Source organism: Sciurus vulgaris (genome assembly GCF_902686455.1).
Source record: "Sciurus vulgaris genome assembly, chromosome: 4".
Classification (NCBI taxonomy): Eukaryota; Metazoa; Chordata; class Mammalia; order Rodentia; family Sciuridae; genus Sciurus; species Sciurus vulgaris.
The window spans coordinates 155,583,756-155,604,307 of NC_136464.1; the positions used below are offsets into that span (position 1 = coordinate 155,583,756).

The 20,552-nt window shown below is 32.2% G+C and overlaps 1 protein-coding gene across 7 annotated transcripts in view; it reads right to left on the reverse strand.

Moving 5' to 3' along the window:
• Positions 1–20,552, reverse strand: part of NBEA (neurobeachin) — a 660,252-nt gene that overhangs the window by 542,879 nt on the left and 96,821 nt on the right. For all 7 annotated transcript variants that reach the window (XM_079137358.1, XM_079137357.1, XM_079137359.1 and 4 more), the window contains exons 5-8: positions 18,965–19,086; positions 17,951–18,077; positions 9,146–9,265; positions 6,626–6,772 (exon numbers count right to left, since the gene is read on the reverse strand). In XM_079137358.1, coding sequence (XP_078993484.1) covers positions 6,626–6,772; positions 9,146–9,265; positions 17,951–18,077; positions 18,965–19,086 — 516 coding nt within the window. The remainder of the gene's footprint in view (positions 1–6,625; positions 6,773–9,145; positions 9,266–17,950; positions 18,078–18,964; positions 19,087–20,552) is intronic.

A 20,552-nucleotide genomic window follows, 5' to 3' on the forward strand; every position in this document is an offset into this window, starting at 1 on the left:
TTATCCTCATGAGTCTTTCCTGAGAAATCTTACATAATGAGTTTAAGACAGTTCATAACAATAAACAGAATGTGATATATATTAAACATATAAGTACTTACATGAACTATGACAAAATCAAGAGTTAAGAGAAGAGAGCATGATTAATAGCTAGGTGTACTCCCAGTGTAATATAACTTATATTAGTGTGCTGAAGCTACTACTACAACAAAGTACCCAAGTCTGGATGGTATAAAAACACACATTTATTTCCACATTTATTAGTTCTGGAGTCTGTAAGTCTGAGATTCTCTCATAGTCAGCAGGACTGGTTTCTTCTAAAGCCTCTCTCCTTGTCTTGCAGATGGCCTATCAGTCTTCTCCTCCCTGCACCTTCTATGCCTGACTATGACTTAATTTTCTCTTCTCATTCAGCACCAGTTACAGTAGATTAGGATACACCTGCATGATCACACAACTTTAATTACCCCTTTAAAGATCCTGCCACCAAAAAGAGTCACATTCTGAGCTACTGGGGATTAAATTTCAACATGTGAATTTTGGGGAACATAATTTGGCCCATAACATCCCATAAATATTAAAAAAAAAAAAAATGGCAAGAGGGAGAATGGAGAGAGCATATGCAAAAACCAACTAACTTATTTTTTATTCAGTAATTGTAATAAAAGGCTAGTATTGTGTTGATATTCTTATTCTGAGACTGTTGTATATATAATTATTTGATTTTCTATGTTATCATTCTCTGTATACTCAACAAACCAGTATCCTCAATGTGGAATAAAGGGGACAGATTTACCTTAAAGGAGGTCCAGTTAAAATGGCATTCTCCCATTGTTGCTTTTGTTTCTCCTATTTCCTTGCTCCCCTTCTCATAAAGCACTCCATCACTCAACATCCAAATGCTGCTTTCTTCGGGAACTCATTTCCCAGGCATCTTCTGCCTCTGAACTCAATTCCTTGTTACTGAACTCCAGTCTCATGGTTTAACAGCATCTGTATTATCTTACCAATGCTAAATTTCTATCTCTAATCTATATTTTTTCCAAGAACTCTATAGACTTATTTCACTTCTCCATTTAGACATTTAATGAACACCTCAAACAACTATGTCTAAAATCGAAATCTTTATCTTTCTCCCTAAAACTTATTTATTCCAAGTCTTCCCTATCTCATCAAAGATAATTCCATCAGTTCTGTTGCTCAGATTAAAATTCATGGGGTCACTTACCCCTCCAAATCCTCTCTTGTTCCCTTATCCCACATATTCACAGTGTCAGAAAAATCCTACTATTTCTACCTCCAAAACACATCCAAAAGCTAATCTCTTAAGGGTCTTACTTCAGGCACGCTTTCAAGAATTCAATCAAGTCCCACTAACTTCCTCCTCTACCTCCCTTGTCTAAACTATTATCATATTTCACCTAAATAGATGCAATAGTCTCATATCTAATCTCCTTGTTTCTACATTTGTCTGCTACGTAACACAGCAGCCAGAGTGATCCTTTAGATATCAGGCCAAAATATTCAAGACTATCCAGGGGCTTTCCCTCTTATTCAGGAGAAAAAGCAAAGTTCTAAGAATCACCTACAAGCTTTCAGTTGCTTTCTGAATTCATCTCATAGTGCTCTCCTCTTTACTTTCTAAGACACAAGAAAACACAGTCACAGAGTTCTCTAATTTGCCAAGCAAACTTCCACTACTGGCTTAAACTTTTGCCCTCTCATTTACCTGGAAAGCAGTTCCCCCAGTTACCCACTTGGTATCATCAATATCACCTCCTTAAGGTCTGCAGAGAGACCTCAACTAGTCACTATTTAAAACTGCAATCTACCAATCTACCACTTTCCTTCTTTTTTGCTTGCTGTGTTATCCCCATAAAACTTACTGCTGCACAGAATACTATGATTTTCTTTTTTCTTTTTTTTTTTTTTTTTTTTTTTGTTCTCCCTACTTCTCCTCAATCAAGACAGGAATTTTTGTTCATTATTGCATCTCTAGCACCTATAAGGTGTCCAAATTTAATAAAAAATGCTAACAATAAATACTAAAATAATGAGTGGACAAATCAATAAATGCTTCTTATTCATAGTTTAACCTTATCTCCATTAGAGCTAATATATATTTTGTTTTTCATTTTGATTGAACATACACTACCTATGATTTGAAACAAAAGTCTACAACATATGCTGTGAGAAAATACTGAGTATTTACCTGACGTTAAAGAAAATAAAAAAAAATATTTTTGGCTTTTATTAATTTCACTGTGGCTTCTAAGTTGTAATCAACATTATTAGATCTCCAGACACTATTAAACATGCATACTTCTCAACCACACAGATCAATTTATACCTGCTCCCTGCAATGTTGTTACTTATCCTATGTATTACATTGTAATAATTTTAGTATGTATTTTTAAAAAATTGAGTATTTTATTTTTACTTTTATCCACATGCTTATAATTTCTAATGCTCATCATTTCATCATTTTTTTTTCTTTCTTAAAATCTAAGTTTTCTTCTTTATTTAGTGAAGTGGGCCTGGTAGCAAAAAAGACCCTTCATTTTCCTTTACCAGACCTAAAAGATATTTTCACTGGATGAAGAATTCTGATTTGACAAGTATTTTTTGTTTTAGAACTTTGAAGATTTTGTTTCATGTCTATGACTTCCCTGTTAACTTATGGGAAGTGTACAATTTTTCCCCTAACAACTTCTAATTTTTCTCTGCCTACTTTCAAGGTTATCACTTATCTTTAGCTTTTGACAGTTTTAGTACAATGTGCCCAAAAAGTTCTCTTTGAGTTTTGTTTTGTTTGCTTTTGTTTTTTGAGTGTATGAAGTTCTTTCAATCTAAAAATGTACATCCTTTACCAAATCTGGCAAGTTTTCCAACACTATTTCTTCAAATATTTTCCCCTTTCCCTCATTCTTAGCATATTAGACATTACAAAATTGTCCCACACATCTTCAATACTGTGTTCCTTTTTTCTTCCAATCTATAAAGATATAAAATCACTCTTCTCATGTTTCTTTATCAGTCTATATTCAAATTCATTTACTTCTTTATTATACCAATTCTGTTAATAGGCCCATAGAGAGGCTTTGTTTAACTCAGATATATTTTTGAATTCTAAAATTTCAATTTTATTTTATTTCATGGCTGGTAATGTCCTACCTTTTAATTCATTTTAAGTAAATTTACCTTTTACCTAAGAGTTGGTATTAATTTTCCTTACCCCTGAGAATGAATCACATTTTTCTGACACTTTTTAGGACACACATTCCAGAGATTTTGGATCATATGCTGAATGCTGTGAGTACCATTTTGTAGAGACTATACTGTTCTGAAAAGCACTGATGTGTTTGTTTTAGGGGGAACTCTCATTTAATTAGATGCAACTGTAGAATGCCATACCTCCCATATATGGTGTTTCAGAACTTGGTTTGGTTTTTAAACCTTATTTACAATCTCTTGCCAGTTTGCCATGCTTATAAATGGTTCTAGGGCTCAGTCAGAAAGATGAGATAGAAGTTTTTAAGTTTAAAATTCAGATCCTTTTCTAGCTGCCTCTTTTCTGAGGCTGCCAATCAATCTTCATATAGTTCTTGGTTGCCCCAGTGTTTCTTACTCTAAGTTCCACACAAAGAACTTTTTCTGTTAAAATAAAACTTGCAAAACTCAGTCAACACTGACCACCTGTTCCATTTTTTGCTTCCTTTCTAAAATCTGCCTGCTTTTAGAAAGTCCTCAGAGTCACTAGGTAGGTGTTTTCTGTATTATGTCCAGAGTTTCTAAGTAGTTATTGATAGGAAGACCTACCCATTCGTTAGGCGCTCATCCTTCCACCCTTCAAAATGATTTTTAATTTTGGAGGTTGTTTTATGCTTTTTCTCTAAACAGGACTTTATCATAAAAAATAGATTAAAACAATTATCATAAATTCATATACTAAATGCAAAACAGAATACAAAGCTAAATACTGAAATGTATAGTAATGAAGACTAATTGTCACAGGAGATCACATGACAATTATGAAATGTCCTAAAATATCAAAACTTTGTTAGAATCAATTTTGCAACCTGTGGTCAAAGGAAACCTTAGTATAATCTTGTAGACATTCTTGTCTTCATAATCTTGTAGACATTCAACAAACCCAATCAAGCGAAGCTCTACAAGAAACTTAACAAAGTAAATTATATTAACTAGACAAAGTTACAGTGAGATTCTCTGTATTTTAAAATTTACTTCCAAACGTAACGGTTCATTTAATTGATAAAGTGATAAATTCCCTTATTAACTGTTTCCAGAAAATAATCAAGTACAGAAAATTCACAAACCCTAACTATACTACTTAAAAGCAGGGATTACACAGCAAGAAAACTGTCTAATAGTCCAGTAACCAAGAGATCAAAGTCAGTAAAGACAGACTACAAAGTATTTATAGCCTGATGACATTATTTGGGGGAAGAATTAATTCATTTACTTCAGGGGCCATGTGTTGACATTCTATCTACATTAAGCTCAGAATCACAAAGAATTCTATCTAATCTCTACAACTACAGAACATTCCATAACACTTGAGGCAACAAATACAAACACTGTGCTATTACACAACACTAAATAATTTGAGCATCATTCATATCAAAAAGTCAGCTAATTACTAAACCCTAACTCCTTTTGAATTCCAGCTGCACACCCCTACTCTCACTCACAGGAATGACTCTAACCCCTCAATTTTCTTGACTAAGAAGTTATTGATAGGAAGACTAAGAAAATTGAGACTATAATAGATGAACCATTCAGTTTTATTTCCGTCATCTGCATCCTCTTCTCCTTTTCTTCATTTCTTAAATTTCAAGGAAAAAGTTCTAATATTAAATAGTTTAAGATGCAACCTATCAGAGTAGCAAGTATACTTCTGTCATTTCAAATGGAGAAGATGAATTTGTACCTACAGTCAAACTTCATTAACAAGGGGCTTAGGAGGCTGGATATTTCCAAAATTTAAAACACTTTTCTGAGTAATGCCCATAATTAGACATATTTTCTTTTAAAATTTCTAACTTTGACATAGGTATTCTATTTTCTATGTTAAAATAGTAGAAACAGACTATATCACATAAATACTTGTGGGTAGAACAAGGTGACACAGGACAGTTGTTTATTCTCACTGTTGTTACAGAACAGTGTGACAAAAAAGAGCCATATGATAAATTACTAAGTTTGCAAAGCTGTTCAGGACAATGTTTGCTCCTTTCTGAACAGACTTATACAACGGCTTATATTTCATCCTTTTCCTTTCTTGCTGGGCAGAACATCCAATTAACTGTGAAATTTAACCAGAATAATAATATTGGATTTATACTTTGCATATCTGTATTTCTTGACTTTTTACCATTATTTATATTTCATTATTTGTCACTCTATTCAATATAATTCTATCAATGTTTGAAAAAAGCTACTCTAAATATTTTATGGACAAGGCAAAGAAATAGGAAGGAAGGCTGGCTGCATATTAACCAAAAATATGAATTGATTTTCATGCATAGTCAACACATGGCAGGACAAGGATTCAAACAAAATAATAGGACCAATATAGGAAAGGACAGCCAGACTACCACAAATTTATTTGCAGGGGTAGTGCAGTAACATTACTTTGACATGAAAATAACAGGATTACTGTGACTATTTTGGTTACTAAAATCACTAGAAACAGAACTTTTAATTAGGATAATTTCATACTGCTGTTTATGTACCTAACAGCATAATGATGAAAACAGAAATACCAAGTCAGAAATACAAAGACAAGATAGGGACTATTTAATTGCTGAGTACTCCTCTCCCATAATACAATCTTCTCATTAATTATTTAAACCCTAAGTTTAAACATATGATAGAACTTCAGCACCGGACATGTACTCCTTAAAAATTATATACAGTACAACTTATAATGTATAATTCTCTCTCAGCTCCAAATAATTGGGGATGTCATAATTCCCAATGTGATTTAAATAAAATCCACACATAATTAATTCCCTATAGCCAAGTGTGCTGTACATTAAAAACTAATTCATATATGTGAATGTTCTATCTTGCCTTAAACTGTTCATTTTGAAAGCTAAATTTAAAAAAATAGGAACATGATGAATCAACATAAATAATTAGCATTACAAAAATAGGATACTCATATACATTACCAACTTCCTCACATACTGCAAAAACACAAGCAACAGTAGACACTGAAATTGAATAATTTCAGATATACAACACTTTATAGTATTTTCCTTCTAAATCTATAACTCTTTTTTCCAAGTGACTGCTAACTTAACAAGTCATTTCAAATGTCCATTATATAGTACAAATTTTTCAAAATTTAGATTTCAAATATTATTAAGTGAAAGTTTTATACTTTTTCAGAATTGATAACAAAAGGTATGCCTGTAACATTACAAAATTATGAAAAGTAAAAATATTCATGAAGGGAAAATATAAAAGTTAGCTATCACAATAGTTAACTTGAGTTTCAAAAAACAGAGACAACTCAACCATATTCACTGAATATGTTAGGTCACATTTTTACAACTAAAACTCTACACACAACTTATAATAAGATAGTCATTCCTACCTTATATCCAGGTCCTAATTGATGAATTGCAAATATCTGTGCTGGGTTGAGTGCTTCACTGAACACATACACGGCACCAAGCTGACCACAGAATACCCTATTTGCATCAGCAGTTTCTGAAGATCCAAGAAAGCACTTGTCATAGCTCTATTTTTATAAGTAAAAAAAAAAAAAAAATATTATTTTGTAAGGACAGAATGTTTAAGGATACCTGTCTTCATCACCACAAATATCTTAAAATATCACAATAAAAGAAGAAAGCATCAATTAAGATTTTATGAAATATTTAAATAATAAAAGCCAATAAAGATTTTTAGAGAAAACACAGTCAAATGATTTAGATTCAAATTTGACTTCACTTCTCCATTATGGACACATTTCTCTACTTTTCCACATTATGAAAATAGCATGAAAAGAATCATGCATTCTCCTCAGCAGGCATTATACAGAATAAAATAAAAAAGGACCCCCTAAATCTGCTGCCTAAAGTAGAGGGTACAGTGCTCTACATCTAGAGGCTTTAGCACCTAAGGAGCCCTGCTTAAGAATGCCCTTCCCACCTCTACATTTAAAACCCTAATCATCCAGATGGGTGACATAAGCCACTCTCAGTTTCATTCACTATCACGGGACACTCCACACATTAATTCTAATAAACACCATGATATCTGTTCCCTTTATATATGTGTACACACACACACACACAAATGCATATAGAATTCCTCTGGTGCCTCAATAAAATGACAAAATTATAAATAGAGTACAAACATAAGAATGCCTCATTAAATATGCAAGCTATAATTTAAATGTATGGAAACTGAAGATGTGACTAAAGTATGTGGATATATGCTACTGCTCAGGCTTCTCCATATCTTGAAGTTCCATCAAAAATAATTCAAAAACCTAAAACTTTTTTAATACTGTCCTATAAGCTAATGACATTCAACGAGACCAGTGGAGTTTCTTTCATTTAATAATTAAAAAATAAATAAAAAACTGTCTCCTCCCCCAGAGAGTAAATAGGAAGGAGAATTTAATCTGTATTGTTTAATTCTGATACAATTATTCTCTTCAATATTCACTAACTATACCTCAATTATAATATAGGGAAGAAAAAGAAAGTTTTCCTGTAAAGGCACAGATACCACAATGAATGGTTTAAGCTTTGCAAGCCACATGTGCTTTCTGTTGCATATTCTTTTTGGTTTTTTGTTTGTTCCTGTCTGCTAAAAAAAAAAAAAAACAAAAATTAAGTGTGAAAACCCTTACAAAAACAGCCTTAAGATCAGATTTCAGATATGGCTCGGAGAGTATAATCTGCCATCCCCCAACACTTCTATCAGAAAAACTATGGATAATGCATACAGTACTATTTAAGAGACTATAAGAGAATATAATTCCTGCCCTACAGGAGATGAACGTTAAAAGAGATGCAAATAAAACTGACAAGAGAACTTTACTAAAAATAAAAAAGCAAGTCATTATAAAACCAGGTATGTTGAAAGTATTGTATATTATTGGCCTTGGAGGTGCTTTGGGCATTAAATAAATTTTACTTTGGATGTAATAGGCCAGAAAGAAAACAAGGAGAGAGAAGCCCAAAGTAGAAAAATACTAGACACCCTTAAGGTTTCAACTCTGCATCTCTTATCTAGAATCCAGCTGTGTTACCTCTTCCTGGGCTAACATACTTAATCAAACTACTGTCTCTTTGCTATTATTGCAATAACTTATCTAAATGATCTTCTTTCTTTTATAGTGATTTCCCTTCAAGGTATTCCCAATATTGCAGCCAAACTGATGTTTTTAAAATTATAAGCAGGCATTACTTTTTTGCTGAGAACCTTCCAAGTATTTTTATCATGGGTAAGATGGGAGGCTCAGGTCTTATGTTTGCTTATGAGGTCCTACATGATTTGACCCCCTATCACATACCTAACTTCTTATCACTATTCTGTTCCTTCCTCCTTCTGCTCCATACAAACTGTTATTGTTCTTTGAACTTTCCAATTCTACTGTAAAGCCTTTGTACTTACTCTTCCCTCTGAACTATATGTACCTAAATATCCACATGGCTTGTTCAACTCTTGTCAGTAAAATCATCACGGACAATCTGGTTTCTCTCTTCTCTACACTCTTTTATAGCTGTTCCCCACATTATTTCTCTTCATAACATTTAGGGAGAATAATAGTGACTATAAGTTATCTATTCTTTTAAAATCTTCCTTCTATATTCAAAAGTGGTAAGACATATTTTTATAGTGCTAGAGATTCTGGAAAGAAAAGAATACTTTGATGTTTTTTTTATTTCAAATACCTAAAAACATGCCCAAGTAAAGTTTCTTTTAAAAATTTATAACTTTTAGCAATTTCAACATACTATATTTAAGACTTAATGAGTGACAATAAAAATAATAAACTTTTAAAGTAAACCTCTATCAAACTATTTTAATTCTTGTTATACTGACAGTCCATACTCTCAAATATATTAAAACACAGATTAAAAACAAAAGAACTTACATCATTTGTGTTGACATGCCAAGCCATATCACCATAAGATACCAGTTGTCCATTGACATAACACCGAATTTCACTGTTCCTCCATCGATTGTAAATGTGGACAATGCTGATCATGTACCACTTAAATAAAAATAATTTGAAATATCAATACATAATGTTTAGATATCATTATTTAAAATGCAACCATAACCTTAATAACATCCTATAAGAAAATGTATGAAAGTCAGATATGTTAGCACATGCCTGTAATCCCAGATATTCAGTATGCTGAGGCAGGAAGACAGCAAGTTCAAGGTCAACTTGGATGACTCAGTGAGACCTTTCTCAAAATAAAAAGGGCTAGAGGTATAGCTCAGGAGTACAGTACTTGACTAGCATGGGCAAGGCCCTGGGCTCCATTCCTCATTATCACAAAAAATAAAAGAAAATGTTTGAAGGACTATTGTTGGTCACTCACTATCATTTCCTCAAGTCACTTTCTCTCATTTCTCACAAATACAAACGAGAGAAGTGGCACATAAAGAATAAATCTATAATGAAGAAAGAGCTAGACCCCCTTGCAACCTATACTGATAATCCTCTTGCACCATGCCATGATTAAAAAAAAATTGCAGAATGCAAGTATATGTGTGTTCTTCATTTAATTACATTTACATTATGCTAGGCACTTCAAATCCTAGGCCACCATAAGCCCAGTTATCCTATAATTTATATTCTAGTCAAAGGGATATATGAGGCATATAAACAAATAATTACAAATCACTATATGCAGTACTAAGGGAAGGACAGCATAAACTGATAACCTAAGATTCTACTATGGATTACATGGTCAGGAAAGACACACCCAAGGAATATTATTTCAGCATTTGTAATAAGATTTGGGAAGTTTCAATTATATACCTTATGTTTATTAAATCCATAAATTATAATATATTTTTAACTTAATAATGTTTGAATAATTATCATAAATCAATGAATGAGTTTATACTGAGGTCCTATTTTCTAATTACTAATATCAACAAAAACCATTCTAAGGATCAATTTTGATATGATCTGGTTAAGGTTTATAACATTTTATGGATTCGATCCTTAACTTTTTCATACTTAATAGCCTAAGGCAGAGAATACAGAAATACTTTTCCTGAAGTACAGAAAGATACTGACAATTTCTAGATATTTTAATAAGTGTGCCTTAAGATGTTGATGGAACTTTAGACATAGCACTAAAAATAAACAAAGATCAGACTGTAAAAAGGCTTACAGAATACCTTTAGAAACCCAGGCTTTTGTTTTTTTGCATAATATGATACTACTTAATAATTTTGATCAGAAGAATGAAATGCTCATTACCATAGTTTAGGAAAGTAACTGGCAGCAACATTGAAGGTAGATAGTTAGGCAAAATGGGGATAAACATACACCTGAAAACCACTGCAAAGCTTCAAGTAAGAACTCTAAGAGGCTGAATGAAGACAAATGCATTGGTAAATAAAAAGGAGGGAGATAAAATAATAGACTGCTTAGAAGCACTGATGTGAAAAGGGGAGTCCACAAAGTTTTCCAATTTGTCACTGAGACAGGTAGTAGCACTATTTACTTAAGATATTTAATAAAGAAAGATGACTCTGGGTTTGGAGTTACAAAACAAACAGTTTGCTTTTGGTTGTAAAAGAGATGGATGGTAAGATAAAATAAATGAAAACACTGATTCCTAAATGAATTTATCTCACTTAAATCCATAGTATGTACTTATAGGAAAATCTATTTTTCTGCCCTTATTCCTTGGAATATCAACATGTACACTACAGAAAATGGACATACATTTGAGTTTCCATTGCTTCAAAAGAGCCCAGCTTTTGACTTCTTATTTTTTAATTAAAGAAAATCAGAGAATTAGGAGACTATACATACTGGCATTAGGTATGTATATGAGGTCAACATTTAGTGTGAGACCCACTAATTAGTTCCATCTAATAGATACATATATAAGAAGGATACAACCAGGAACAAAAATATATGTATATTCATTCATATGGAGAATTCAAAAGTACATGACTTAAAGATAAGAACAATAAAACAAGATAATCTATACAAATACCAATAGTAACAAACATGTATGAGCACTTTCTACAAATTAGGTAATATTAACTAAAGTTTTACATCCATTTTCAAAAGGTCAAACTGCTAGTAAACAGTCAGTTGGGAAAGCAAAAGTTTTAACATGTAGGGAAAGAGGGAAAATGGTGGATCAGAGGAACCCACAATATTGTAGCAGTTCACCCAGACTGAATTTAACCAGCAGTTCTACAGCAGCACATTGAGGTAGGAAAGGTGAGAAAACTCCAGTAGGAAACATCAGAGTGCCACCAATAAAGGCAAAACCAAAAACACTGTTTCCCGGAATACAAAAAAAATTAGTAAGAGGAATGGACCAGGTGCACAATGGCTCACTTGAGGAGAGGAAGCTCCTCTCCAAGAAGTCAAAAGAAATTCTCCCACAGATTTGAATGAGATGGACTGCCAAATATAGAAGGCATCAGAATCCCAAATAGAAAATATCAAAAAGAAATTTTTGACACATTATAATTAAAATGCCAAATAAACAGAATGAAGATAAAATAATAAAATCCTCAGGAGAAAACCATCAGGTCACATCAAGAGGTAAACCAATCAGCATAAAATCTGATTTCTCAACAGAAACCCTAAAAAATCCATGAGGGCTTAGAACAATGTGTTTTAAGACATCAAAGAAAATTAATATCACCCAAGATTACTTTATGCAACAAAATTATCCTTCAGAATCAAAGCAGAAATAAAAACATAATAACATGTTGATTACAATAAACTTCCAAAATAAACATACACTAATTTATGACTATTAAGCCAGCACTGCAGAAAATACTTGAAAGAAATCCTACGTACAGAAGTTTTAAAATCAAAAGCACAACTTAGCAAAGGATAAATCTCATTAGAAGAGTTCTTACACAAATGAGAATCAGTACCAGTTAACCATTAGAAACAAATCAAAATCAGTAAATATTAAACATCTATCTATAATAACAATCAAAATAAATGATCTCAATTCTCCAACTAAAAGACAGAAACTGGCAGATTGGATTAGGAAACAAAACCCAACTGTATGTTGTTTATAAGAGACACAACTCTTAGGCAAAGACATTCATGGGTTGAAAGTGAAAGGATGAAAAATGATACTCCATGAAAATAGAGCCCAAGTGCAAGTAGGAGTAACTACCCTCATATGTAACAAAGCAGGCTTAGGCTTCAAATCATATCAATCAAAAGAGACAAACATCATTTCATATAGGTGAAGGAAACAAACAAGACAAATGATAATGATAGTAAATATTTATGTCCCAAATGTCAGTGTAACTAATTACATACAAACAAAACAAACCAAGAAACAAACAAAAAAAAAAAAAACAGAAGGAGGAGGAAAGAAAACTCAAAGGCTCAGACAGACCTCAAAACAATAATACTATACAATAGTAGATAGGTCATCTGGACATAAAATCAGTAAAGACACTTAAGACCCAAAAAATACTATAAATGAAACAAACCTAACAAATATCTATAGAATATTTCATCCTATAACAGCTGAATTCAATTTATTCTCAGCTGCACATAGAACTTTGTGCAAAATACATCATATTTAAAGTCACAAAGCAAGTCTTTCCAAGTATAATAATAATAATAATAATAAATAAAATAATCCCTTGTATCTTATCAGATCCTAATAGAATGAAGTTAAAAATCAATAGACAGAAAAACCGTATAAACAGATGGTGTTTAAACAACACACTTCTGAATGATGAATGGGGTCAGAGAAGAAATTTATAATTTTTTAGAACTAAAACAGAATAGAGATATAATATAACAGAATCTCTGGGGACACAATGAAACGAGTTCTAAAAGCAAAGTTGACAGCTATGAATGACTACATTTGAAAAAATCAGAAGGAGCCAAATAAACAACTAAATGATGCATCTCCAGGTTTGAGAAAAATAAGAACAAAAAATTCTAAAACCAACAGAAGGAAGAAAATATTTAAGATCAGAGCCAAAATAAATTAAAACAGAAATTTTTAAAACATTGCAAAGTATCAATGTAAGGAGGAGTTAATTCTCTGTAAAGATAAACAAGATTGGTAAACCCTTAGTCCAACTACGTGAAAGAGAGCGAAGACACAAATTAATAAAATTAGAGATGAAAATTGTAATAGATACAACTAAAATCCAGACAATCATTATGAAATACTTTGAAAATTAATATTCCACTAAATTGGAAAATCTAGATGTAATGGATACATTTCTAGACACATACTACCTACTAAAATGAAACAAGAGGATATAGAAAGCCTAAACAGACCAAGAACAAGCAATGAGATTAAAGAAGTAATAAAAAGCCTTCCAACAAAGAAAAGCCCAGGACCAAAAGGATTGACAGCTGAATTTTATCAGATCTTTAAATGAGAAATAATGCTAAGACTTCTTAAATTACTCCAAGAAATTGAAAGAGAGGAAACACTTCCAAACTCATTTTATGAAACCGTATCAAACCTCGATACCAAAATCCGATAGGGTACTTAAAGGAAGACAACTACAAAGCAATATCTTTAATGAACACAGATGCAAAAATTTTCAATAAAATGCTAGCAAATAAAATTCAAGAGGACATTAAGATGATAGTACACCAATATCAAGTTGATTCACAGCTCAACATATGCATCAGTAAATGTAAATGCATCACAAAAATAGAATTGAGGACAAAAATTATCTGATCATTCTGGTAGGTTCAGAAAACTCCTTCCACAAAATTCAGTACCCATTCATGATTAAAACAATAAAGAAACTAGGAATAAAAGGAACTTACCTCAACATCATAAAAGATATATATATAACAAATACAGAGCCAACATTCATACTAAATAAGGAAAAATTGAAAATACTTCCTCTAAAATCAAGAACTAGACAGGGATGTCCATTCTCTTCACTTCTAGTCAATATAGTACTTGAAATTTTAACCAGAGAAATTAGGCAAGACATGAAAGTAACAGAAATACAAACAGGAAAGGAAGAAATCAAATCCTCAATATTTTAAGGTTTTTTGAATCTATATCATTCCCTGGCCCCACTCCTACCAAGACCCCTTAGAATCACTGTATCTAAAGAGAACTAATACAAATAGACATATGGTTTTCATAAGGAAAAAAGTTTTTAAAACATGAGACTAAAGGGATTAAACTGTTTTTCATTGATTAGTGACCACTTATTTAACTAATGTCTTATTTATATTCTTTAACTACTTTTCCTAAAGTTTTCTGATGAGAACAATCACCCATAACTTTTATTAAAAACACATTCCTAACATAAAAATTATAATTCCAAGAATCTGTATCTCTAAACAGTTCTAATGTATCCCAATAATTTGGCCCTCTTCACAACCTCAATCTGGGTCTTAGCTCAATTAAAATAATTCATAATTTCTAGAAGAGAGGCAATGGAATTTGTAAAATAACAATTGAAATTTGAAACCCTTCCCCCCAAAATGAACCCTACATTCTAATGAAGAAATCTAATTATTCAGACTCATTGCTCTTTATACTATTTCCAACTATATATAAATGATTATTAAACTGATATTCTTTAACAAAAACAACTGTTATAATCCTGTAAATAAAAAAACTAGATTTTTATTAGCATCATAAAAATTTTTTGAAAATATCACCCAAAATAATATTGCCTGAATGGCAAAGCATTCAAGGGATGATAAAAATCTGAACAAAAAAAGAAAGAAATTCCTCCCACTATGTGTAGCTCTATGATCATTTTATACTTTAAACAAAAAGCATAAGGCAGTATTCATGTGGGCAAAAGTTTGACAATCTCACTGTCCTATACCCAAGAACAAACCCTGAACCTAGAAGAGGCACTGGTCCTTAAACATACAGGAATGGAAACTTCTATGCTTCTATCCTTGTTTGGACTTTCAGATGACTGGTTACTCTGACTACAAAGATGCAGTCTAGTAATTAGGCAGGAATATGTCTCTAGAAAATTCCAACTGATGAATAAATTATATCTCATAAATCTATTACAGTTGCACATTTCTCTTTATTTCTCTTTTTATCTTTTAGCTTTACAGTAGTTTATAAAATATATTTTGACTTAGTCCCCATTATTCTATAGGACATTACGTAAAGATATATTTCATGGGCCAGGACATTAAAAGTAGCACAATTATTCTCTTTCATGAAGCCATAATTATTGAAACAGCAGAAATTAACAAAACCTTCACTCTCAGGAAAACTTCAGAACTAAAAGGATTAGATAAATCTCTCCTATGAAGAGTCTCTCTGCATTATCAAATGAGTGCTAACTTCTACTAAAAAAGAACTAATAAATTATGAATCAACAGCATACCAATGGGAGTGTGTGCACAGGTACACATGTACACACAAACACAAGTCTGAATTCTAAATCTGTGGTATAAAATCTGATTCTATAATTAATCCATAGAATGTTAAAGGAATAATTGGGAAGGACAAGAAAAGGGAGAAGGGGTAGAGAGGGAAAGAGAAGGAGGAAAAGATGAAAAGAATGAACAAAAGAAAAGGAGAAGATAAAGGAAAGAAGAAAATATGAGGAATATGAAAAGGAGAAGAAGAAAGATTTGTAACTCAGAAGAAACATTTCTTCAAATGGTCTTCAAACCTAATTTTTCTGCACTGCAATCAAAGTAATATAAAGTTCACATATAAAAGTTTACCTTTGGAAAATCTGTACTATAATTTTAATAGATGCAAAAATTATAAAATGATACTGCACAATTTCTATACACGTATGACTTTCAGGTTACACATAAATTATTAAATATAACTATAGTATGAATAAATTATACATAATAATATATGCCAAAATTTTAGGATCAGTATGAACATATTAAAAAAGTATCATCTCTTAGCATTCAAAGTAATTATATTTTCTATTAATCCTGTATAAACCACTTTATCAAAAAGAAAAAAAATCTTTTTGTTCTGTGCATAAAACACTGAAAATTAACATTTTTTTTATTATACATATTGTACCAGAAACGAAAAAGGCTAGTAAACTTTACATTTTAAATGGGTGTCAAACAGCAACAATCTAAATTATTTGGTCTTTATTGCCCTTTCTTCTTATTACCTATTAAAAGAAGCACTAACCACAGCAAGGACCAGGCCTTATCTTTCACTTTATTACTAGTAACAGCACTCTGTTAATGTCATACTGGAAAATAAATTGTTCCGTGTAAGTTAGTGATCTGCATAAAAGTAACTTAATCCTTTATAAAGCAAGTGATTTTTATTGTTAAAGGCATATTTTATTTATTTGTCCAACAATATATTGTTGGCTTTTTTTTGTGAACAGGAATTTAACTCAAGGCCACTTAACCACTGAGCAATATCTCTAGCTCTTTTACATTTTTTTATTTTGAGACAGGGTCTTGCTCTGTTGCTTAGGGCCTTGCTAAATTGCTGAGACTGGTTTTGAACTTGCAATCTTCCTGCCTCAGCTTCCTGAGTCACTGAGATTACAGAAGTTTAATGCTTTCTGACAGGCATTTGAGGGAACACAAAGATGAATCCAACAGAGATCTTTGTCTCAACAGTCACTAAATAATGTACATATCAATGAATAATAAAAATTTAAACGAAATAACTGTCCTAAGAGATAATGAAGTAAAATGCACTAAAGGAGATTAATTATATCTGGGAACAAGATAACCTAGGAGGGAAGTCCATGGCAATATTTTTACATGAAACAGAATACAGCAATAGCAATGATGTTGGATCTGAAGACCTAGAGATATGAGGAAGGGTGTATGTGAATGCAGTTTATGCCAGACATTAAATAAGGACTTGAAAAGGTTAAAAAAAATCAAGCAAAACATCCAAATCATAAGAGCACTAGGCTAAAATTTTTAATCTACTGGAAGTTAGTAAAAAGTAAAGAATTACTTTGGTCAGTGAAATATGATCAAGAAGATAAAACAAATATTAGTATACAAAAGAGTCTGGAAGGGGAAGAGACAAATCATCCTTCATGAAGAGAGTGCAATAGGAAGGATTTAAGTAGCAATTAATGAAATTTTAAAAGGAGGTATATTTCAGAGACATAAGTGGGACTTGAAAATTGAACTAATACAATGATCAAAGTTGACTCAAATCCCAATTATTATGAGGAGGTCTTAATTAGAGGACTTCAGAACATGAGTGGCTATGGGACTGGAAATGATAAATTCAGTGTTACATATTCTAAGGTCTAGGACGCAGAAAGACATTCTAGATGGCAACATCTGATAGATGAAAATATAAAAGTAGAGCTCTAAAGAAAAGAGTAAGAGCAAGAACTATCATGAAACTGAATAAAAATTTCCAATGAAATATAAGTATCATGTAAGTAGAGATGTTTTCTGTTTTGTTCAGTGTCACATCCCTAGTGCTATGAGAGTATATGATATTCAGTAAATACTCAGTAGTGCTTACTGAAAGAATGTCACATATTCAGGCTGAAAGAGACTAAGTGTATGAAAGAGATAAACTCCAAGCGGTCAAAAGACTGATCCTGTAGAAGACAAAAGCCAAACCATAAAAGTAAAAAGAAAATGCAGGCAAGAATAAGAGAAAAACATTAAGAGTCATAGGAAAACCCGTGAAGGAGAACACTACAGAAGTCATCACAGGTTTCAAGATAATCCGAGTGAAGAATTGTGTGACTCTGAATGGAAATATTTGCTTTTACCTACCTTCCGTGGTTGAAAATCATACTTCACACAGTGCTGAAAACCTTTTCCTTTGGACTTCAATGATGTGACTATTAAACAGTTGCCAACAAAATGAGCAGAATAACCAACTCCTTTGCTAGTACGAAAACTATAAAGAATATGAGAATTATATAAAAACATCTGATTAAAACAGACATACTTAAACATATATGCAATGCCTATTAAATATTATTTTATACTAAAAATAAAGTTTATTTCATTGTAGAATAGGAGTTCCACATATACCAAATAAAAACTAAAACATAAAAGGTTTACAACAATTAAATGATAAGGAATTCAAACTGGGAAATAACAAACTAATTTAAAATACCATGGACACCAACAAATAAATCAACAATCAACAAGTCTACCAAGAAGACTTCATCTTCTATTAAGACCATTTTCAACTAGCAAACACAAAACATTCACACACAGTTCATGTTTTCAATAACAACTTGCTCTCTAACTCTGCTGTGTCTGTGAAAATAGTTTAGGAATAAAAAAAGTGAGAGCCAAGTATGAAAATAATGTGGTTAGTTAAACAAGAGTACATCTGCAAGCAAAATAAGAAAAATGTGACTATCAAAAATTGTAATCATTATTTTTCAAAGCATATGTCAATTATGCTTATGGAACAAAATAAGTGAAAAGGCAAAGCAAATGAAATCTGCTGGGGGGGGGCTTGTTTTTTTTCACTTCTACATCAAATCAGAGAGAATCCCAAGTACCCCACAAGTAATCTACACTGAAGAAGACTAGACAGGAAAGGTCAGTAATCCTTGACTCTTATGCTGTAATTGAGGCGCACCCCCACTCACAGGGCGGACAAGAAAGGTCTACCTAGAATCAATAGCAAAATGAAGAAATAAAGTTTACTCAGTTGTTTTAAGATATACACGTAATCATCTAATAGGTAGTCTTGATAATATATTATATAGTTACTACATTATACACTTACTTAAAGACACAAGTCCTAAAATTAAGCATATTACTTACCAATAAAGATAAGGTTTATCCTTATCAACATTAATGTTATTTAACGGATCCATACGAAACCAAGTGTTTAGGGTGAAGCCATTCTGATAAGGCCACTTTGCAATAGGAGGCAATGCAATTGCCTAGAAGGCAATGAAAAAAAGATAAAGTATCAGTTAAAGGAAATGTGAGGTCACTAAAATCAAGTCTGACCTTACAGATTAAAAAATGATGAAAGGATAAATATCAAAAAGTCATGAACTACAGAAAAGAGAAGCATTTTACTTAAATAATCTATACATACTATCTTTTGAATATTAAAGCATTATATTTCAAACACTTAAGTGATTTAAGTTTCATAACCAGATTACATATGGAGATTCAGGCTATATATCAAAACTCCTTCTCTAATTTCAATATATACAGCTCTTTATACATATGCCTCAGAACTTTCAGTTTTCTACGGTTTACACTAGATTTCAGTTATATTTCATTTGTCTAAAAGATGTATGATCTTTAAAGTTTAAAAACAACTGTGACAGAGAATTATTAATGGAATTAATAACTTGTGTATTAAACATACGCAAGTATTAGTGATAGTGCTCATAATGTTCACAACACAACACTGAAACAAATGAGATTATTCAGAAATTTAACCACTAAAATTTATGACCAAAGAGGAATCCAGATCCACTTATAAGTAAAATAGAGGACTTAGTTTATAAAAGCAGTAAAATGAAATCCAGACATTCTAAGGAATAAATGAGGAAGTAATTAATCACTGGACTTGCTTGTCAAGAAATCTTTAAGTAGATTTATTTATTTTCCTAGAGGATATCACATTCCTTCACATAAAAGATATCCAACATGATTTCATAATTGATTTCTCCCCAGCACATTCTTCATATTGCTAATAATAGCCTTTCTAAAATACAAAAGTAGTTCCCATATTAAAAATTCTCTGTATAAAGAATAGTTTGAAATTTCTTCAGGTTATATAAGATTCTTCATACACTATGGCTCCAACAAACCATTTCAAGGAAGGTTTTCAAGATACCATAATAGAGGAGGTCGCTTTCCTGGCTGCTCCATGGTGTGAAAACAAGAAAGCAAACAGGCAGCTTCTTAGCAAGGTGGGTGAACAAAAAGAGGTTGAGGAGGAACTTTATTGGGATTTAAAACTGGACACTCAAAGCAGATCTGGGACTCACAAGGGTGGATATAATAAAAGAAGGAAGCAATTCCCAGGATGCTACAGCCAGACTGGAAGCACCAGACAATGCAGTCCCTCAGCAAACAAAGTGGAGGGATAAAGGAATTAAAGGAATCCACATTTTTATGAGGTCTGAGGTTGTGTCTGGGTATGGAGCATTTAGAGAGAGAACAAGAACATTGTCTGACTAAAATAAAGGCACACTGTGTAATATCTTTGGGAAGGAAAGAAGTCACCACATCTCCGGGTGAGAGGAGGACAAAGGAAGGAACCATTCAGTGGCCTGTCACAGGGGGTGGCAACTGATGTTGCTTCTACCCAAAACACTTCTTCCAGCAAAATCCCAACTACCCCTCAATATCATGCCAGTATGCCCCTCGTCTTTGAGGCTTTCTT